Source organism: Danio rerio, chromosome 2 (genome assembly GCF_052040795.2).
Source record: "Danio rerio strain M-AB ecotype USA chromosome 2, GRCz13ab, whole genome shotgun sequence".
NCBI lineage: Eukaryota > Metazoa > Chordata > Actinopteri > Cypriniformes > Danionidae > Danio > Danio rerio.
The window spans coordinates 38,910,658-38,928,205 of record NC_141022.1 but is presented as its reverse complement, the minus strand read 5'-3'; the positions used below and the strand labels follow the sequence as shown (position 1 = coordinate 38,928,205).

The window sequence follows — 17,548 nt, the reverse complement described above, 5'->3', positions numbered from 1 at the left end:
AAGACTTGGAATACAGCAAATCATATTCATGCTTCAATGTGCCTTTTGTTCTTTTTGGATCTTGTCAGTCTCTGGTCACTATTTATTTTTACAGTTAAAGCAACACTACTGTTTACTAAATATCTACATATGTATTCTCAAGATTTTATAATGTCAGTTTTATTTCACAGTCAAACCCTCAAATAATGATAAAATTGATTTTATTGTTTATATTATATATTTTGTTTATATTACGGAGGATTCACAGCTGATATTCACTAGACTTCATGTCTCTTCTAAATTCAGATTTAAACCTTACCTTTTAGCCTGTCGTTTCCCTCAGTGTTCAAACCATAGTGTTGCAGTTATAAAGCAAAGCGGGATGTAATTAAAACCGGTAGTGACAGTGCTTGCTCTGCTATAAATTATAATTAAAGACACAGACCCACACGCAATCACTTACCCAGAAAATCCCTGCAGAACGAGAGCTACTGTAAACTAGCATGCCTTTGTTTCATATAGCTTGACATTTGCTGACTGCAGAACAGTTTCTCCCTGTTCTTATTCCCTACATATTCCAACCACATGTAAAAGTATCCAAATATTTATGGAGACGATCAGGTGTGCCAAAGACTTTTTTTTATAGTGTTCTGGGTCTACTTTTAGCCCATAACAAATGAAACATTGAGTATGTCAGAGCTGCTGTGGGACCGAAGGGATGGTTTTAAGGCCTGTATTTGTGATTTTGCTCAGTGACGACATTCTTTGAAAGTGCTCCAAGAGGAAGCTGCTGCCGTTTCTATCTGTTCGAGGAAGAATATATGGCCACATTATGTATAAAGCCGGACCCCTGCTTTCCTTTAAAAAACATTACACCTGGCCTGCTCTCCAGTTTCAGTCCAAGTATTTCACCTCTGTGTAACACAACACCCAACAGATGCCTGGGAAATTATAGCCAAACAAGCTCAGTGATGACTCTGATAATTGGTCTTCTGTTGCACGTACGACTTTGATTATAGGCTGACAGAAAAATATGTGGAGTTGGTGTGCAAACAAATAATTTGGTCCAAATCTGTTTTCTTTTTCTATGCATTGTTGTGTAATTTGTAATATTTATGAATGATGCATACGTTTGGACCCTGTGATTTCCATGATTTAGAAAACCACAGATGGAGCTGCAGAATCCCATGTTAAAAATGGATTACAATGCTGAAACTGAAACATTTTGATGAATGAATCAAAAATAGTGTTGTAATAATCAAATTGTGATGTGGACTAGAGTCTGTAAATATTAAACAGCAAAAAAGATTTAAATTCTGCAAGTTTTGGATGTAGATTTGAATTGATGCCATGGTTTGTTTTTGTAAACTTTTACAGCTTCTGTTGTCACAGCACATCAGCGTATGAACTTCAATACTGCTTTTTTATTTGAGAACAATGCATGTCATATCATGTATTCACAGTTAGTAAAATAGTAAAGTTTTCTGCTTTACATTTCTGTACATTTGTATATTTCTGTATTATAATCCGTTTCTAAAACTAGTTCTGCAATTTCATCTGTTTTTCTAAATCATGGAAATCATAGGATCCAAATGTATTGCATATATTTAAAAATTACAGGATATATACAATAAAACAGATTTTAATCAAACTAACTACCTGACCGACCGACTAACTAACTAACTAACTAACTAACTAACTAACTAACTAACTAACTAACTAACTAACTAACTAACTAACTAACTAACTAACTAACTAACTAACTAACTAACTAACTAACTAACTAACTAACTAACAGGGTTTCTGCTGGTTTCACCAAGTTAAATTTCAGACTTTTGAAGACATTTTAAGACCATTATGAATAAAATAACTTATACTTAATCATTTAATGATAAATTTATACTTTATATAATTTTTGTTTTCAAATATTTCATTTAGAAAAGATTTTATCAAAAAAATATAAAAAGTTATTCACTTAATAATACAACAATAATAATTGTATAATTTTTAAAATTATTTTTAATATATCCATTCACAAACCATATAACCCCTACCAAGAATAGAACTAGGTAATTAAATGCTATTTTTAAATAAAATGTTTAAAGTTTTATTGAGACGGATTGTTGATGATTGTTTGGGTGTTAATTTCCAGATTGGGTAGCTTTACATAAACAAAGAAAAATGAAGACCTGTTAAAAATGTTTAAGACCTACAACACAATATTTCCGTAGATTTGGAATTTTTTAAGTTCTAAAATCTTACTTTTAAGATTTAAGACATTTTGACACTTTTTAAGACACTGCGGATACCCTGAATTAGTTAAGAACATTAAATAATTAAATAATCAAAATCAATTAAAAAAAATTAAATGTGATTTTTAAGAATAAATGCCACAGTTATTCTTCCATATTTTAATTTTAGTTAAAATTTAAAATGTTTGAAATTTAAGAAAAAGTAATCCTAATTTATGAAAGCCATGGTAATAAATCATTTTTGATCATGTGTCAGAATTAAAATATAAAACAGGAAATTGGAATACATTTTTACAAACGTTTTGAAAAAATTATACGGATATTTATATAGCCTAATATACAGTGCATTCGGAAAGTATTTATAGCTCTTCACTTTTTTCCACATTTTTGTTACAGCCTTATTCCAAAATGGATGAAATTCATTTATTTCGTCAAAAATCTACATACTTCATAATGACAATGTAAAAAAAGACTTTGCTAAATAAAAACAAAACAAAATAAAAAGAAAAGAGATTACAAAATCACAATGTACATAAGTATTCACAGCCTTTGCTCAATACTTTGTTGACGCACCTTTGGCAGCAATTACAGCCTCAAGTCTTTTTGAATATGATGCCACATGCTTAGCACACTTGTCTTTGGGAATGTTGTCCATGGCTCTTTGCAGTACCTCTCAAGCTCTATCAGGTTGGATGGGAAGCGACGGTGTACAGTCATTTTCAGATCACTGCAGAGATGTTCAGCAGGATTTAGGTCTGGGCTCTGGCTCGGCCACTCAAAGACATTCACTGAGTTGTTGTGAAGCAACTCCATTGATATTTTGGTGGTGTGCTTTGGGTCATTGTCCTGCTTGAAGATGAGCCGTTACCCCAGTCTGATGTCAAGAGCACTCTAATGCAGGTTTTTATTCAGGATGTCTCTGTATATTGCTGCATTCATCTCTCCCTCTTTCCTGGCTAGTCGACCAGTTTCTGCTGCTGAAAAACATTCCCACAGTATGATGCTGCCACCACCATGCCTTAGTTTAGGGATAGTATTAGCCTGGTGATGAGCGGTGCCTGGTTTTCTCCAAACGTAACGCCTGGCATTCACTCCAAAGAGCTTAATTTTAGTTATGTTAGTCATCAGACCAGAGAATTTTGTTTCTTATTGTCTGAGAGTCAGACCATTCAGATGCCTTTTGGCAAATTCCAGATGGGGAGTGACTTCCATCTGGCCACTCTACCATACAGGCCTGATTGGGGGATTGCTGCACAGATGGTTGTCATTCTGTAAGGTTCTCCTCTCTCCACAGAAAAACACTGGAGCTCAGACAGAGTGACCATTGAGTTATTGATCACCTCCCTGACTATGGCCCTTCTCCCACGATCACTCAGCTTGGAAAGAGGAAGGAAGCGTCTTGGAAGAGTCCTGGTGGTTCCATACATCTTCCTCTTATGAATGATGGAGGCCACTGTGCTCATGGGAACTTTCAGAGCAGCAGAATTTATTCTTTAACCTTCCCCAGCCTTGTGCCTGGAGACAATCCTGTCTCGGAGGTCTACAGACAATTCCTTTGTCTTCATGCTTGGTTTGTGCTTTGACCTGCACTGTTAACTATGGGACCTTATATAGACAGATGTATGCCTTTTCAAATCATATCCAATCAACTGAATTTACCACAGGTAAATTTACCTTCAATTAAGCTGCTGAAACATCTCAAGAATGATCAGTGGAAACAAAATGTACCTGAGCTCAATTTAGAGCTTCACGGCAAAGGCTGTGAATACTTTTGTACATGTGATTTATCAGCTTTTTTATTTTTTTATAAATTTGCAACAACTTTAAAAAATCTTTCTCCACATTGTCATTATGGGGTATTGTGTGTAGAATTTTGAGGAAATAAATGTATTTAATCAATTTTGGAATAATGCTGTACCAAAAAAAATGTGGAAAAAGTGAAGCGCTATGAATACTTTCCGGATGCACTGTGTATTTCTGATATGCTTATATTTTATTCATTCGACCATACACCTGCATTTTTATATATAATTTCCTAATGTTTAACTGCATGTTTAGAATTGAACATTTTAAGCAGCTAAAAAACCCAAAAGGTGTAAATTAAATAATGCATTAATTACCATTTGTACACTTATTTCACTTTTCGAATAAAGATGGAAATTTATGAAAAGGACGCATAAAAACTCCTACGACCATGTAGTTTGACGCTTTAAGTTCTGGACTATGTTGACTTTGGCTCTACTACATGCCTGTCAGTAGCCATATATCACAATTCCTGGAAAACAGATTGATTTGCGGTGCTACTGTAAGAAAAGCTCTGGAATAAAAATGGCATGTTCATTAAAATCTACCTGTGAGAGCTGGCGGTATAAGCACGGTTTAGTCTTGTTAAGTTTATGTTTAATGAAATAAGTTCCAGACAATGTCCAGCAGAGAAGTGTCTCATTACCTCCCTCAGTCGTTTTTTGGGAGTCTCTGAAGCCACACCCAGGCTGGTCATTGGCTCAGGGCTCCAATGAGGACATTTAAAGTGTTTGAAGGCAGAGAGCTGGAGGACTCGGGACATTGCTGGTCAGGAGGGCCCTGAATGCCCAGTCTGAGCTTGTAAACAGGTGCTTGCAGTAATAGACGTCAGGCAGTGAGCAGGAAAGTTACTGTGGCAGGGAATATTCTGGGGTAAGGCATCTGCAGATTCATAATAGCCTGTGCATGAGCCTTGTTACTTTTTTTTTTTTGCAGCATTAAAGATGTTGTTTAATTCAGTTTAAGTCACATTACAATGTTTGTAAAGTAAAAACTTTTATTTCATGAATGATTCCTTAGTGTGTTGCATTTCTTATTATTTGCCAACTCTTGCTAATTATACATTTTAATTTGCAATGAAAGGCAATTTCAAACACTTTTTGTGAATGAGGTAGATTTATTTAAGTGAAAATAATTGTTTAATGTTTTAATTTAAAGTAATTTATTGTTAAAAGTCAGATTAGGTAAATATTGTGCACCAATTTGTTGCAAATCAAAATTTATTCATGCTCGAAACTATTTTAAAAGTGAAAAAGCATTAAGAGTGATTTAGATGTGTTATTTGGTGCAGTCTCTGATTTCACAATCAACTTTAGGATAATTAATATTGTTCAGTGAATATATTAAAATGACTTGATTTATACATCTTGCACACCAATGGGTGTCCCAAGCTTGACACTATTCCTTTGCCTGTCTGTTCCACCAAATGGTTGACCATGTTTTACTGTTTTAAATAATGAGAAAGTACTAATCCACTTGATTTTGGTTTTATTGTAAAAAAAAAAAGAAAAAAAAAAGAAACATAATAAATGAAAATCTGGAATATTTCATGGCATACTTCAAAAAATAAACATAACTAAGTATTCAAAAATGTTTTATTTTGATTATGTTTTTAAATAAATTGGTCTTACACTTCATATTTTTAGATTTTTCATAGAATATATATTAATTCTGGTACTTTTACCATAAGCTGACATGTTATCCATTTGGTAGAGGTTGATATTTCAGAAATTATGGGATGTCTTTAAAAAAAAAAAACGCATGGAGCGTGTTAGCTAATGACATTAGGAGTTAAGAAATGCAATACAATTTTCATTTTCTTTGTGGGGCAGTTAAAGGAATATAACATGGATAATGCATTATTGTGGGCAGCAAGATTTATAAATTAATGCCTTTTTTGTTCATGGTGGTTTAAAATGTTAAAAATAAATAAATAAATAAATATATAAAAAGTATATTGTATATTAATGAACAAAATAATAATTTTATATTACTGTATGTATGCTTATGAATGTTGTATAGCAAATTAGCATATTAAGATAATATTACATATACAGACACAGTACACAGTGCTCAGCTATATAAGTACACCCTTCACAAATCTATCTTGTGAATTCATATTTTTAATAGAAAGCTATACAATATAAAATATTTGTGCATATACATTAGATTAGTCAGTACTGAAGCCAAATCTGGAACTTTTCTAACAAAATAACTTACAAAATTGGTCCATAAACTACTACAGCAAAATTTATATGTTATAGAAAAATATTAAATACAAATTTTTAAAAGAGGAAAAATCGAGAGAAGCAAAAAAAAAAAAAAAAAAAAAGGAAAATTTAATTGAAATTTTGTTGGTTGTAATTTCTTTTGCAATATTTTGCTTAAATTTAATTGCATTATCTTTCAATTTTTAAATATTTTTGGTGACTAAAATATTATTTTAATAATTATATCTGTTTAATAAATCTGTATATTCACTGAGAAATTGATACAAAGATTCATTTTCAAAATGGGGTGTACTCAGTTATGCTGAGCACTGTATATTGATTTGGACGATTATAAAAAAAACACAATAAATCTGCTGTTTAATCTGTAATATGAGTGGAAAATGAGCTTGTCATGTCTCTGTCTCTCTCTATTTCTTACTCATTCCTTCTCCATGCTTTTTTTCCCCAAGCAATATGCATACTACTTAACCTGCTCGGACCCCGCTTTCATATAAGATCTAAGCTTCATTCTCGTCGCCTGTCAGATTAGCAGCAAAGGCTACTGTTTTGGCGTCAGGTACTATCATAAGCCCAGATCAGATGAACAGCAGATGTTGCATTCAGCCCACTGGAGGTTTACTTTGCTGCCTGCACATTGCACATTACTAACAGAGTTGATTTTCGGCAGCTGAAAGATCCTCTAAGGCTGCTGTGGTTTCTTTCCCCAGTGGTACATATTGTGAAGAGGAAATGAGTCTCTACCTAGACTTAAGCTTAATTGCTTTCAGCTCTCATCAGCTGAAGAGCGGAGGGGAAAATCACTAGTCCTGCATGTTTGCGGCTCACAGAATGCACTCCTCACCTCTCTTCCTCTTCTCTACGTGCATCGGTAAACCCCGAATCTCCTTCCTAATGGTGCAGCCAGGGCTCCGCTTCAGATGCAGAGGAACAGACTGTCTTTGTCTTCTTTTTAATGTGTCTCAGGAGAGGTGAAGGCACAGACTAGCTTTCTGTTTTCAACCTCACTCAATTTATTCCCCTCTCAGAATGTGATTTATACTGTTCACAGTCTGTTTGTAAGCCTTATTGCTTGTAGGTCTTTGCCCCTGTAGTTCCTAAAAGCCATGAATGAGTCCCAGTCACAGTGCTGAAAGCTTGTATTTTGAGATCCAAAAAAGCAAACAAAAAAAAAAGTTAGCCACTTAGCCGCCTGCATCTTGTCTGTCTCATACCCTTTCTATCCTTTCTAGTACTTCATGCTGCAGGGATTTCAATAGGCACAGCTTGCTTAAATCAAATGCTAACTGGGTGTGGAGGGGAATATTCAAACATCACTATGTCCAAATTGCAGTCATCTTGTAAATCTAAGGTATACTTACAGTAGATGATCTACCATACCAAAAAATAAATAAATAAATAAATAAATAAAATAAATACATAAGATAAAAGTACATCAAAATAAATAATGATTAAATAAATAAATATATTTTAAATTTTGTTAAAATATTGTAATGTTGAAAAATACAGCTTTAAGTTGAGATAAAAATTATTTTTTAAATTATAATAAATATTTAATATATTCTTAAAATTATAAAAATGTAATCCATCCATCCATCTATCCATCCACACTGTAAAACCCAAAAAGTTAAGCTAATTTAAACCATTTGAGGAAACCGATTGCAAAAAAACATTTAGTTTAAAAACTAATAGTAAAGAGTACAGTGAACTTAATCCATTTGAGTAAACGGAGCAATTTAAGCACAGTAAAACCCAATAAATGAAGAGAACTCAAACCAACTGAGTGCTGTAAAACCCAATAAGTTAAGGCAACTTAAACCATTTGAGGAAACCGATTATTACAAACCATTTGAGTTAAAAACTAATCTATATGAGTACTGTGAACTTACTCCATTTAAGTTGAAGTAATGAGGTATTTAACTTACTCCTTAACTTCAACACTGAGTTCAAAACCCCCTTTAAAATAAGTAGAATTAACTTTCAGTAAATTTTTAATTAACTACACTCATTTTATTTGATAAAGTTGACTGTTGGGTTTGTACTAGACCCAACTAGATTTGTCTGTACTAGAGCTGTGCAATCTAATTATTTGAATTTTTAAAAATCTTTTATGTTAACTTTTTTTTTTTTTTTGCACTTTTATGAGTGCTAAATGTTTGATAGTCATAGCTACATTTACATAATTTAGCTATGTAAACAAACTTATAGTGATTCAGATGTCATTTTAGACAACAACAATCTCTGATCTATTTTATATAAATATTTTGATTTGAATAATTTATATGAGGATATTTTGCAGAGAATAATAATTATAATATTATTCAGAAAAGTGAATAAGTACAGTGCTTTTTATTAGGGGTGCACCAATATGGATTTTTGGGCCGATATTGATAAACGATAACTCTTTAGATTTGGAGGCTGATAAACGATATATTAGCCAATAAATATACAGTTAAAGTCAGAATTATTAGCCCCTCTTTATTTTATTTTTAAATTTTTTTAATATTTCCCAAATGATGTTTAACAGAGCAAGGAAGTTTTATAGTATGTCTGAATTTTTCTTCTTCTTCTGGATAAAATCTTATTTGTTTTATTTCATCTACAATAAAAACAGTTTTTAATTTTTCAAAAACCATTGTCAAAATAATTAGCCCCTTTAAGCAAAATTTTTTTTGATTCTCTACAGAACAAACTATTGTTATACAATAACATGCATAATTACACTAACCTGCCTAGTTAACCTAACCTAGTTAAGCCTTTAAATGTCACTTTAAGTTGTATAGAAGTGTCATGAAAACTATCAAGTCAAATGTTATGTACTGCCATCAAGGTAAAGATAAAATAAATCAGTTATTAGAGATGAGTTATTAAAACTATTATGTTTAGAAATGAGTTAAAAAAAATATTTTCTACGGTAAACAGAAATTGGGGAAAAAATAAACAAGAGGATAATAATTCAGGGGGTTTAATAATTCTTTTTTTAACTGTATATATTTAAAGAAAAAAATTTTTTTGAACAGTGAACAACTGACTTTATTTTAAAAACTAAAAATGAACTAATGCAAGGTGGTTATATAGACCTATATTCACGATTTCACAAAAATCAGCAGCAAGCATAAATTATTTCCTTTTACTCACATAGCAAATTAACAAGTAACTTGAAGTTGCAAAAAAATAATATGTTAATAACAAAACGGGGTTTAATTAACAAACAAGTTGAATATATTTTAAATAAAATGAAAACGAAAATGAAAGAACTAAGAGCTCAAACCAGCTCAAATGCTCTCCAATAAAAAGTGTTATAAACAATTGTTAGTCATTTGACACTTTTATTTCCACACTCCCACAAAATGCCTCGTGCTTACAAGGCAGGCAGTTCTGTACAATTTTGAAATTTATCAGCTTAAAGATATCAGCCTAATTTTGATATCAGGCCGATATTGACAACATTAAAAAATAGCATTTTTTGGCCAATATCGGTATGGCCGCTGATATATGGTGCATCTCTACTTTTTATAAACATGCACATAATGTACTTAATTAATTTGTATAAGTTACTGTAAAACTATTTTTTCTATATATTTTACATTTATGAAGTTTTTTTCAATGTTTTCCATTTGGCGAGAATTATGAAATTAAAACAAGATAATTTAAGTTGTAATATCTTTCACTAGCAATTCTGTTATTGATGTCATGCATTTGACAAGTACATGCCAAATGTGGTTAAGCCATACTTTGTGGATTTTAAAATGTAAATTTTTTTCCTACTATTCAATTGCTATAATCGAAACAGAGTATCTGCTTTGTTGCATGTACAATATATTTGTCCATTCAGTTTTAAACAACACCTTAGTAGTGGTAGAAAAGAAAGTTGGCAGGTTTTTTCAGCGCCTTCTCCAAGATAAATAAAAGAGCAAAAAGGAACGGTGAACATGAAATAAAACCTTCTGACAGAAAGCAATAAACGAGACCCTCAAAGGGCCAAGCAGCCTCAGCATGTGTGTGGTGTCTGGGTCTGTGATGTGGGCTACAGAAGGACGGTTAGTGGACCTCACCACTCAATGCCTCAATACTACACCATCCAGTCTAATTAGCATCAGGGAGCCTGTGAGGTCACATAGAGAAATGTTCTTGATTGTTCTAAAGGCACCCATGGTATTAACACTTGTATGTTTTAATGTACGCTAGATATGCTTTAAATTTGTTATGAAAATATATTTTACTGATATATGTAGTATCCATAAAAAAAACAAAAAAAAACATTCATTTTGATCTATGGGGGGTGCCATTATTTTAATTGCACAGTGCAAGACGTCAATAGTTTTACTCTGTGATCTACTGGTGCTGACTATTTCTGATTTTCATCGCAATAAAACTCAGGAAAGCAAAAATTCTTATATAATGCCACATTGTCCGGCTTTCGGTTGTCATTTTCCAGACTCTCTTGAAATACGAGCCTCAGCCTATATTTTTGCTAAATGTATAATACGTTGCACCCTGGTACATTTGTTTGCAAGTTTCAGATGACAAATCCGCTAGAGGGTGCTGTCTGCAGTTCTGCAAATCTGAAATACAGCTATGTTTTAGATACACACCCTTGAGTAGGCAGGGCTTGTTAATTAGATCACCTAGACAAACCACTGACCTAAACTCATCCATAAACCCAAGCAGAAGTGTTTTTAAAAGCAAATGTAAGAGAAAAGTGTATGCAATCACATAGTTTTATGTTGGTTTTACATTGCTTTTATCTTTTTTGTGGAACCGTGCTGCACCTGACTCAAAGCCAATTGCATCACAAAAACAACACTATAAGCTCTATCATACACCTGGTGCACTAAGGCACAAGACGTGTTTGGCGAGGTTTGTTGCTTTTTTTAGACCAGCGCAACCCTAATCTCACGCTTTGCGCCACGTTGTTTAAATAGCAATGTTTAATCAATTTGCGACACTTTGTGGTCTCATGTGTATTCCTCTCTGAAAAGTAGGTGTTTAAAGGTGCATTGTTGCGTGTTGCTGTGTTGAGGAACTGAAATAGACTGCGCCACTAACCAACTGAAAGCTGGTCCAAAGTCCAGCGCAGAGCACCTTAGTTATGTGCCTATGCAGATTCAATTGCCTAGACAATGCTTAATACAAAAAAATATTATTTTCGACATAAATATAACAACCACTACCTCCATGCTTTCTTTATGCCGAGGGCTTTTTTCAGTATATTGATGACAATTTGCACTTGTATAATGTTATTATTATTAGTAGTAGTATTATTTATTATATTCATTCCTTTTCACCGTCTCCATCATCATATGCGGCATAAGAATAAGCCGTGTGTTTGGATATAACCACTGTTCATTATGTTTTTTGACCACACTTTGTTATTCTTGTTCATTTATTTGTTTGCTAGAAATTAAAACAGAATCTTGAAATAGTTTTGAAACAAATATTTGCGCTTAAACTAAATTAAATATATAGGCTGATGGATGTCTTCAGTAGAGTGAGTTTCCACCATTTTCTTATCCATGAAAGTAAAGAGTAAGAGTAAAGTAAAGAGAAAGTAAAGACGCCCAATGGAGGAGGCTTGTTATTTATCCCTGCGCAGATTGTTTAACTGTATTCTCGCTAGTGAAGCGTTCAGTTTTTCCTCTCAGTTTTTCTTTTTATAAAGTCCTCCATGTAAATAGCAAATGTGCCATGGCGTGACACAACTGACTCTTAAAAGGAATGGTAGATGAGATTGGTTTAATGCAGGTTATGCTCAAAAAACACCCATAACCCATTAAGAAAATAAGCACAACCCTGTTAGACCATGCGTTGGGGCGCAGAACGTATGTTTCCATCCTTAAAATAGCAGAAGTGGAGTTAGAAATGGCCTTAATGCTTATTGTCATGCTCTTTAAACGTTGCGCCTAAATCGTTAAAATAAAAAAGTCTTGTTTATAATTTGAAATTGTATTTTTGTTGTTTTATAAGCTTATAATATCTGGCAAAGGGATTACCAATAAAAACTAGTTTTTGGGCTAGTTTGGGTACATTTACATGCTTGAGGATTGTTGATTAATATAAACTGTCCTGTCATTGTGAAAATAATTATTTACATTATACAAATCAAATAGCAGTAAGGGAAGCATTTAACTGTAAGTTTTCACTATTTGTCTATGCAAATAAGGTTTTTTGGCGAGTTGTAAATACTTTGAGGTATTCATCCATGTTCCTATTTGTCAGTGCTCTTCTTAGAATTAAGAAACAGTGAAGAACATCATTCACTTTTTTTGCCATTCAGCTAAAAAATACAATCAGTTTATTCCACATAATTTAGATCATATCAGTATTTTATTTTCTGATTTGCATTAGCAGTAGCTACCATCTGATGCCATGCACTGTGCACCTAAAATAATGGTACCAATTTTGTATTGGCTCAATGCTTAAGTGTTTAAATGTAACCCCCCATGTGAGTTTAATATCCTCATTTTGATGCATCAATTCAAATAGAAAATGGGAGATATTCGGATCCAGTACGCAGCCACTATTGAATCACAGATGTGAATTGCTTTAAATTAGCATGCTAGACCAGTACTTTTGTCCAAAATAATCACAAATTGCTTAAATAAACTATTCCATATGAACTCTGCTGCTGATTTGTTATGCGGTTACTGTTACTGTTTTACTCCGTGTAGTCATTCTGCTTGTTATATTGATGTGATTTTTGAAGTGGTTCTTTCTTTAAGTAGGGAGGCTAAGTATATTTAAAAATTTAGCAGTATAAATCTGGGCTTCATTGGCAAGAACGCATTGACTGGATGTTTTGGATTTAGCAAATGATTCATCTTGCTTTAATAGTTATTATTTGGACTCAGGAGCACAGAATGGCCGTTAGTCAGTCTCAGATTTAGTCTACTCAGACTAATGCGAAGGAATGGATCTCTTCACATCTGCAAAAGAGAATCTCTCAAAAACAACAGCCTCCAGCAATGTTTTCTGCTCGGTTGGTTGATCCGTGTGGCATGAGCTCCAGATTTTTCTCTGCTTCTGTTCACATTTCTATCTTGCTCCTGAGGGAGTCCTCTGTCTTCTCATTTCAGCATTTCTGCCATTCCACATCTGCTTCTGAACTTTGATGTGTGTTGTTCTGTGTTTATATTTAAGCGCCACATTTACAAAGATTTCCTTAATGTTTCGAAACAAAAAGAGTGGAATGAATAAATGGCTTGAATGAATAAATGATACAATAATGTGTTAAATGTGTAAGCCATTGGTTTATTATCAGAGCCTGTGACTGATAAAAGAAAAACAGAAATAAATCATATCAAACCTATAAAGGAAAAGTGACTTGCAGACGTTTGTCTGTTATTTTCTTAAGTTATGCAATGTCTGTGGAACCTTTTGGTGGTAAAAGTAAAAGTAAATGACTGTCATTTTAGGTCCTTTAGGCTCACAGGGGCCCTCGGCTTTGCGTTATGTAATAAGATATATGAGTGTTTTACATTCTGGGGGTTCATTTTAGTTGATGTATTTATTAGGATTTATTCATTTGTCTTTTTAAACATTTAAAATATGATACTAATTATGAACTATTAGACTAATGTCTCCCCATTGACATTTAATTTAACATTAGACACTTTATATGTATTTATTATAGTTTTTACGTAAAAAATCAACATTGTAAATTTAATTAGAACTTTGATTAATTGAAAATATAATATTATTAAATATTATGTAGCATAGGCGCAGTGGGTGGCATGATTGCCTCACAGCAAGAAGGTCACTGGTTCAAGCCCTGGCTGGGTCAGTTGGCATTTCTATGTAGAGTAAAATGACCATTTTCAAACACTCCTACATTTATGTTCACAAATTTCACATTGAAGGCAATAAAAATACATTATTATTTGACATAAAAAGGAAATTACTCAACTTATACATAGTAGCCAGAGAAAAATCTTAATTTAGGAGGAAAATTCAGATGGCATTTAGAGGTTTTTTGCATCTGAACTCTCCACATATATTTACTATCTTATAACAAAAACTTATTTTCTCCACATCAAGATTACCAGTATAGGGCTGCGCGATTGTAAAAATCTGATATCGCGATATTTTATTTTTTTGTGAATACAGAAAAATGTTCTTTTTGTATGAATACAGTTTTACAATATTGTAAATTAATATTGTCAAATAGCTCTTTTTCATGTGTTTCTGAGGAGTCTAACAGTATAGGTAAAGTAATTGAATAGTCACAATGCAAAAAATGCTTCCATCACTTTGTTTTGTCTAGTTTCTAGTCCAAATCTAAAAAAAATCTTAGAGCAAGTAAAAAATAGTGTTTTGTTTTCACCGTCAGAAGAAATAAGTGAAAAGAAGAGTTTTTCCTTAAAACAAGCAACATTATCTGAAAGTAGGGTAGGTGAAATAATCTTGATTTCTCTTTGAAATGTAGAAATTTGGACTAGAAACAAGACACAAATTCCAAGTGGGAAAAACAAAAAAATAAATCATATAAAAATCTTTGGACTGTGGGGGAAACCGGAGCAACCGGAAGGAAACCCATGCGAATGCAGGGAGAACATGCAAACTCCACACAGAAACGCCAACTGAGCCGAGGCTCGAACCAGCGACCTTCTTGCTATTAGGCGACAGCACTACCTACTGCGCCACTGCTTCGCCAAAAATGGATTTATTAAATACAGTTCTGTGATTGTGTGTGTGACGTGACTATTACAGATGCAAACATTGCAATATCAATGCTAAAACTATATATTGCGCAGCCCTAATTTGCATGCCAAGATCAGAAAATCACTGTTAATGAATTGCACTCAGTTAGGTGTGCTCTGGCCACATTTTATTTTATTTTTAAAGCAAACACATCCCAGGTGGCTCTCTCCAAATGTTCATTTTCTCTTTAATAGAACATACTGCTTTTTATGTATTAAAAGCTCTGAATGACATAATTGTCACGGAGATTACATCATTTAGTTAGAAGGATTTTCTGCTCCCAGAAGCCCTTGTGGTTGAGCATGTGCAATTAATGGTTTGGATGGAATGTGCTTGGCAAACATATGGTTTGCCCAGGTCCTGCTGTAGGATCAGACATCTCTAACTCTGGCCTTGTAAAACAGATTTCGCTCCATTAAACATAATGCGATGTCTTGCGCATTGATTTTTCGTGTGGGCAGCATGCAAATCAAGCTACTTACTGGAAGGTGAAACCGCAGACCATAAGGAAAGTTTGATATTTTGAGAAAGAAACGCTTGTAAATTCAACCACACGATCATCGTAAGATTCTCCAAGGGTTCATGTCTTTCTGCTTTCTTTCAGAAACCATGGCCGTTAGATTAAACCGGCTGAAAAGAGGCCTTTTTCTACTGGGGACGCTCTTTATGGTGTCCCATATTGTGCTCTCAGAGGAGGCGGTGAATGCAGAGAAAGAAGTCACTTTCAGCCACGTCTACAGGATTGACTCCGGTTGTAAGCAGGGTTCTCAAGTAGGTCAACTTTCCCAGGACCAGGCCTCAGAAGGACAGTTAGTCACAGTGAATGGAGAGAATGACATTGTCTTCAAGCACAGCATACGCCTCCAGCCGGCCGGTTGTGGATGTGCAGATTCGGAGGATTTCAAAGCTCTGCTGTACCGTGTAAATGGCCTGGAGGAGGAAGTCAACTACTTAAAGAGCCAGTGCGCTCAGGGCTGCTGCAAAGGAGGGGCAGGTAGTAGTCCAAACATGAAGATCGCACCTTGTCTTTGAGAAACTAAGAAATGGGGCATATACTGTATACCCAAATACGCCCCAAATTTAGTAGAGTCGAGTCAGGTTTTAGTCTAAATCTATAACTGGCATCGTAACCACCTGCTTGACCTTTTGTCCATAGGTTATTATTAAAACAAAAGAAAAATCTAACAATTTGCTTCAGTTATTAATAGTTATTAAGGTTATTAATAGTTTTACCTTTTTGATTTAGTTTTTATTTTGACATTATTTGTACATTTGCTGTACATTTCTGTTTAGTTTTAGTTCATTTCATTAATGGTTTTGTTAGATTTAGTTTGCTTTTTATTTTGTCAACTCAAAGATTCAGATGGCAGCAGTACTTTTTCAAATAAACCACACAAACAAAGCTTCTGCACCACAATTCATTTAACAGAAACAAAACTCCTAAGAGGCGACGCAGTGGCGCAGTAGGTAGTGCTGTTGCCTCACAGCAATAAGGTTGCTGGTTTGAGCCTCAGCTTGGTCAGTTGCAGTTTCTGTGTACAGGTCACCATGCGGTACAGGTGAATTGGGTAGTCTAAATGGTCCAAAGTGTATGTATGTGTGCGAATGAGTGTGTATGTGTTTCCCAGTGATGGGTTGCGGCTGGAAGGGCATTAACTGTGTAAAACATTTGCTGGATAAGTTGGCGGTTAATTCCGCTGTGGCGACCCCAGATTAAAAAAGGGACTTAGCCGAAAAGTAAATGAAAGAATGAATGAAAACTTCCAAGAGTGAATATTGAGTACTTGCTAGACTTGCCCAAAAATTGAATAAGACATGTTTAACTACATACATTCATTCATTCAATCATTTTCTTTCAGCTTAGTCCCTTATTTAGTATCACCACCATGGAATGAACCACCAACTATTCCGGCATATGTTTTTGACGCAGTGGATGCCCTTCCAGCCGCAACCCAGCACTGGGAAACACCCACACACTCATTCACACACACACTTATAAACTACAGCCAATTTTGCTTACCCAATTCACCTACAGTGCTTGTCTTTGGGCTGTGGGGGAAACCAGAGCACCTGGAGGAAACCCATGCAAACACGGGGAGAACATGAAAAACCAACTGCGCATTCGCGACTCGAATCAGTGCCCTTCTTGTTGTTTGGTGACAGTGCTAACCAATGAACCACCGTGCTGTCTAACTACATACATGATTTTTAATATGAAGAAGTTTGTCTGAATTCATCATAATGTTTACTTTCGTTTGACTAAGTTGCATTTGTGTTTTTTTTGTTTTTGTCTGTTCAATCTATTATGTTACTTTCCTTACTAAGAGGTTTACACAAGATTTAATGATTTTTTTTTTTAACTTTGCTGTGGTTAATCAGCAGAATGACTTAAACCAATAAGGAAACGAAATATATAAATAAAATGTTATTTATATATTTAGTTTTAGTAATTCTAGGCTTAGAGTGGTGTCAAGGGCACACTTTTACCAATAGAAATAGGTCCCATTTTTCTTCTTAGAGTAGAAGTGAAAGGATTACTTAAACATTACATTTTTACGAATATATATTTTCATGCACCAGTTAAAA

The 17,548-nt window shown here is 34.0% G+C and overlaps 1 protein-coding gene across 3 annotated transcripts in view; it reads left to right on the top strand.

Moving 5' to 3' along the window:
• The first annotated feature begins 4,747 nt into the window (after positions 1–4,747).
• Positions 4,748–17,548, top strand: part of tnn (tenascin N) — a 57,365-nt gene continuing 44,564 nt past the window's right edge. For 2 of the 3 annotated variants that reach the window (XM_087238778.1, XM_087238777.1), the window contains exons 1-2: positions 4,783–4,907; positions 15,567–15,956. In XM_087238778.1, the coding sequence (XP_087094904.1) occupies positions 15,572–15,956 (385 nt within the window). In that variant the 5' untranslated portion in view covers positions 4,783–4,907; positions 15,567–15,571. 3 annotated transcript variants of the gene reach the window in all.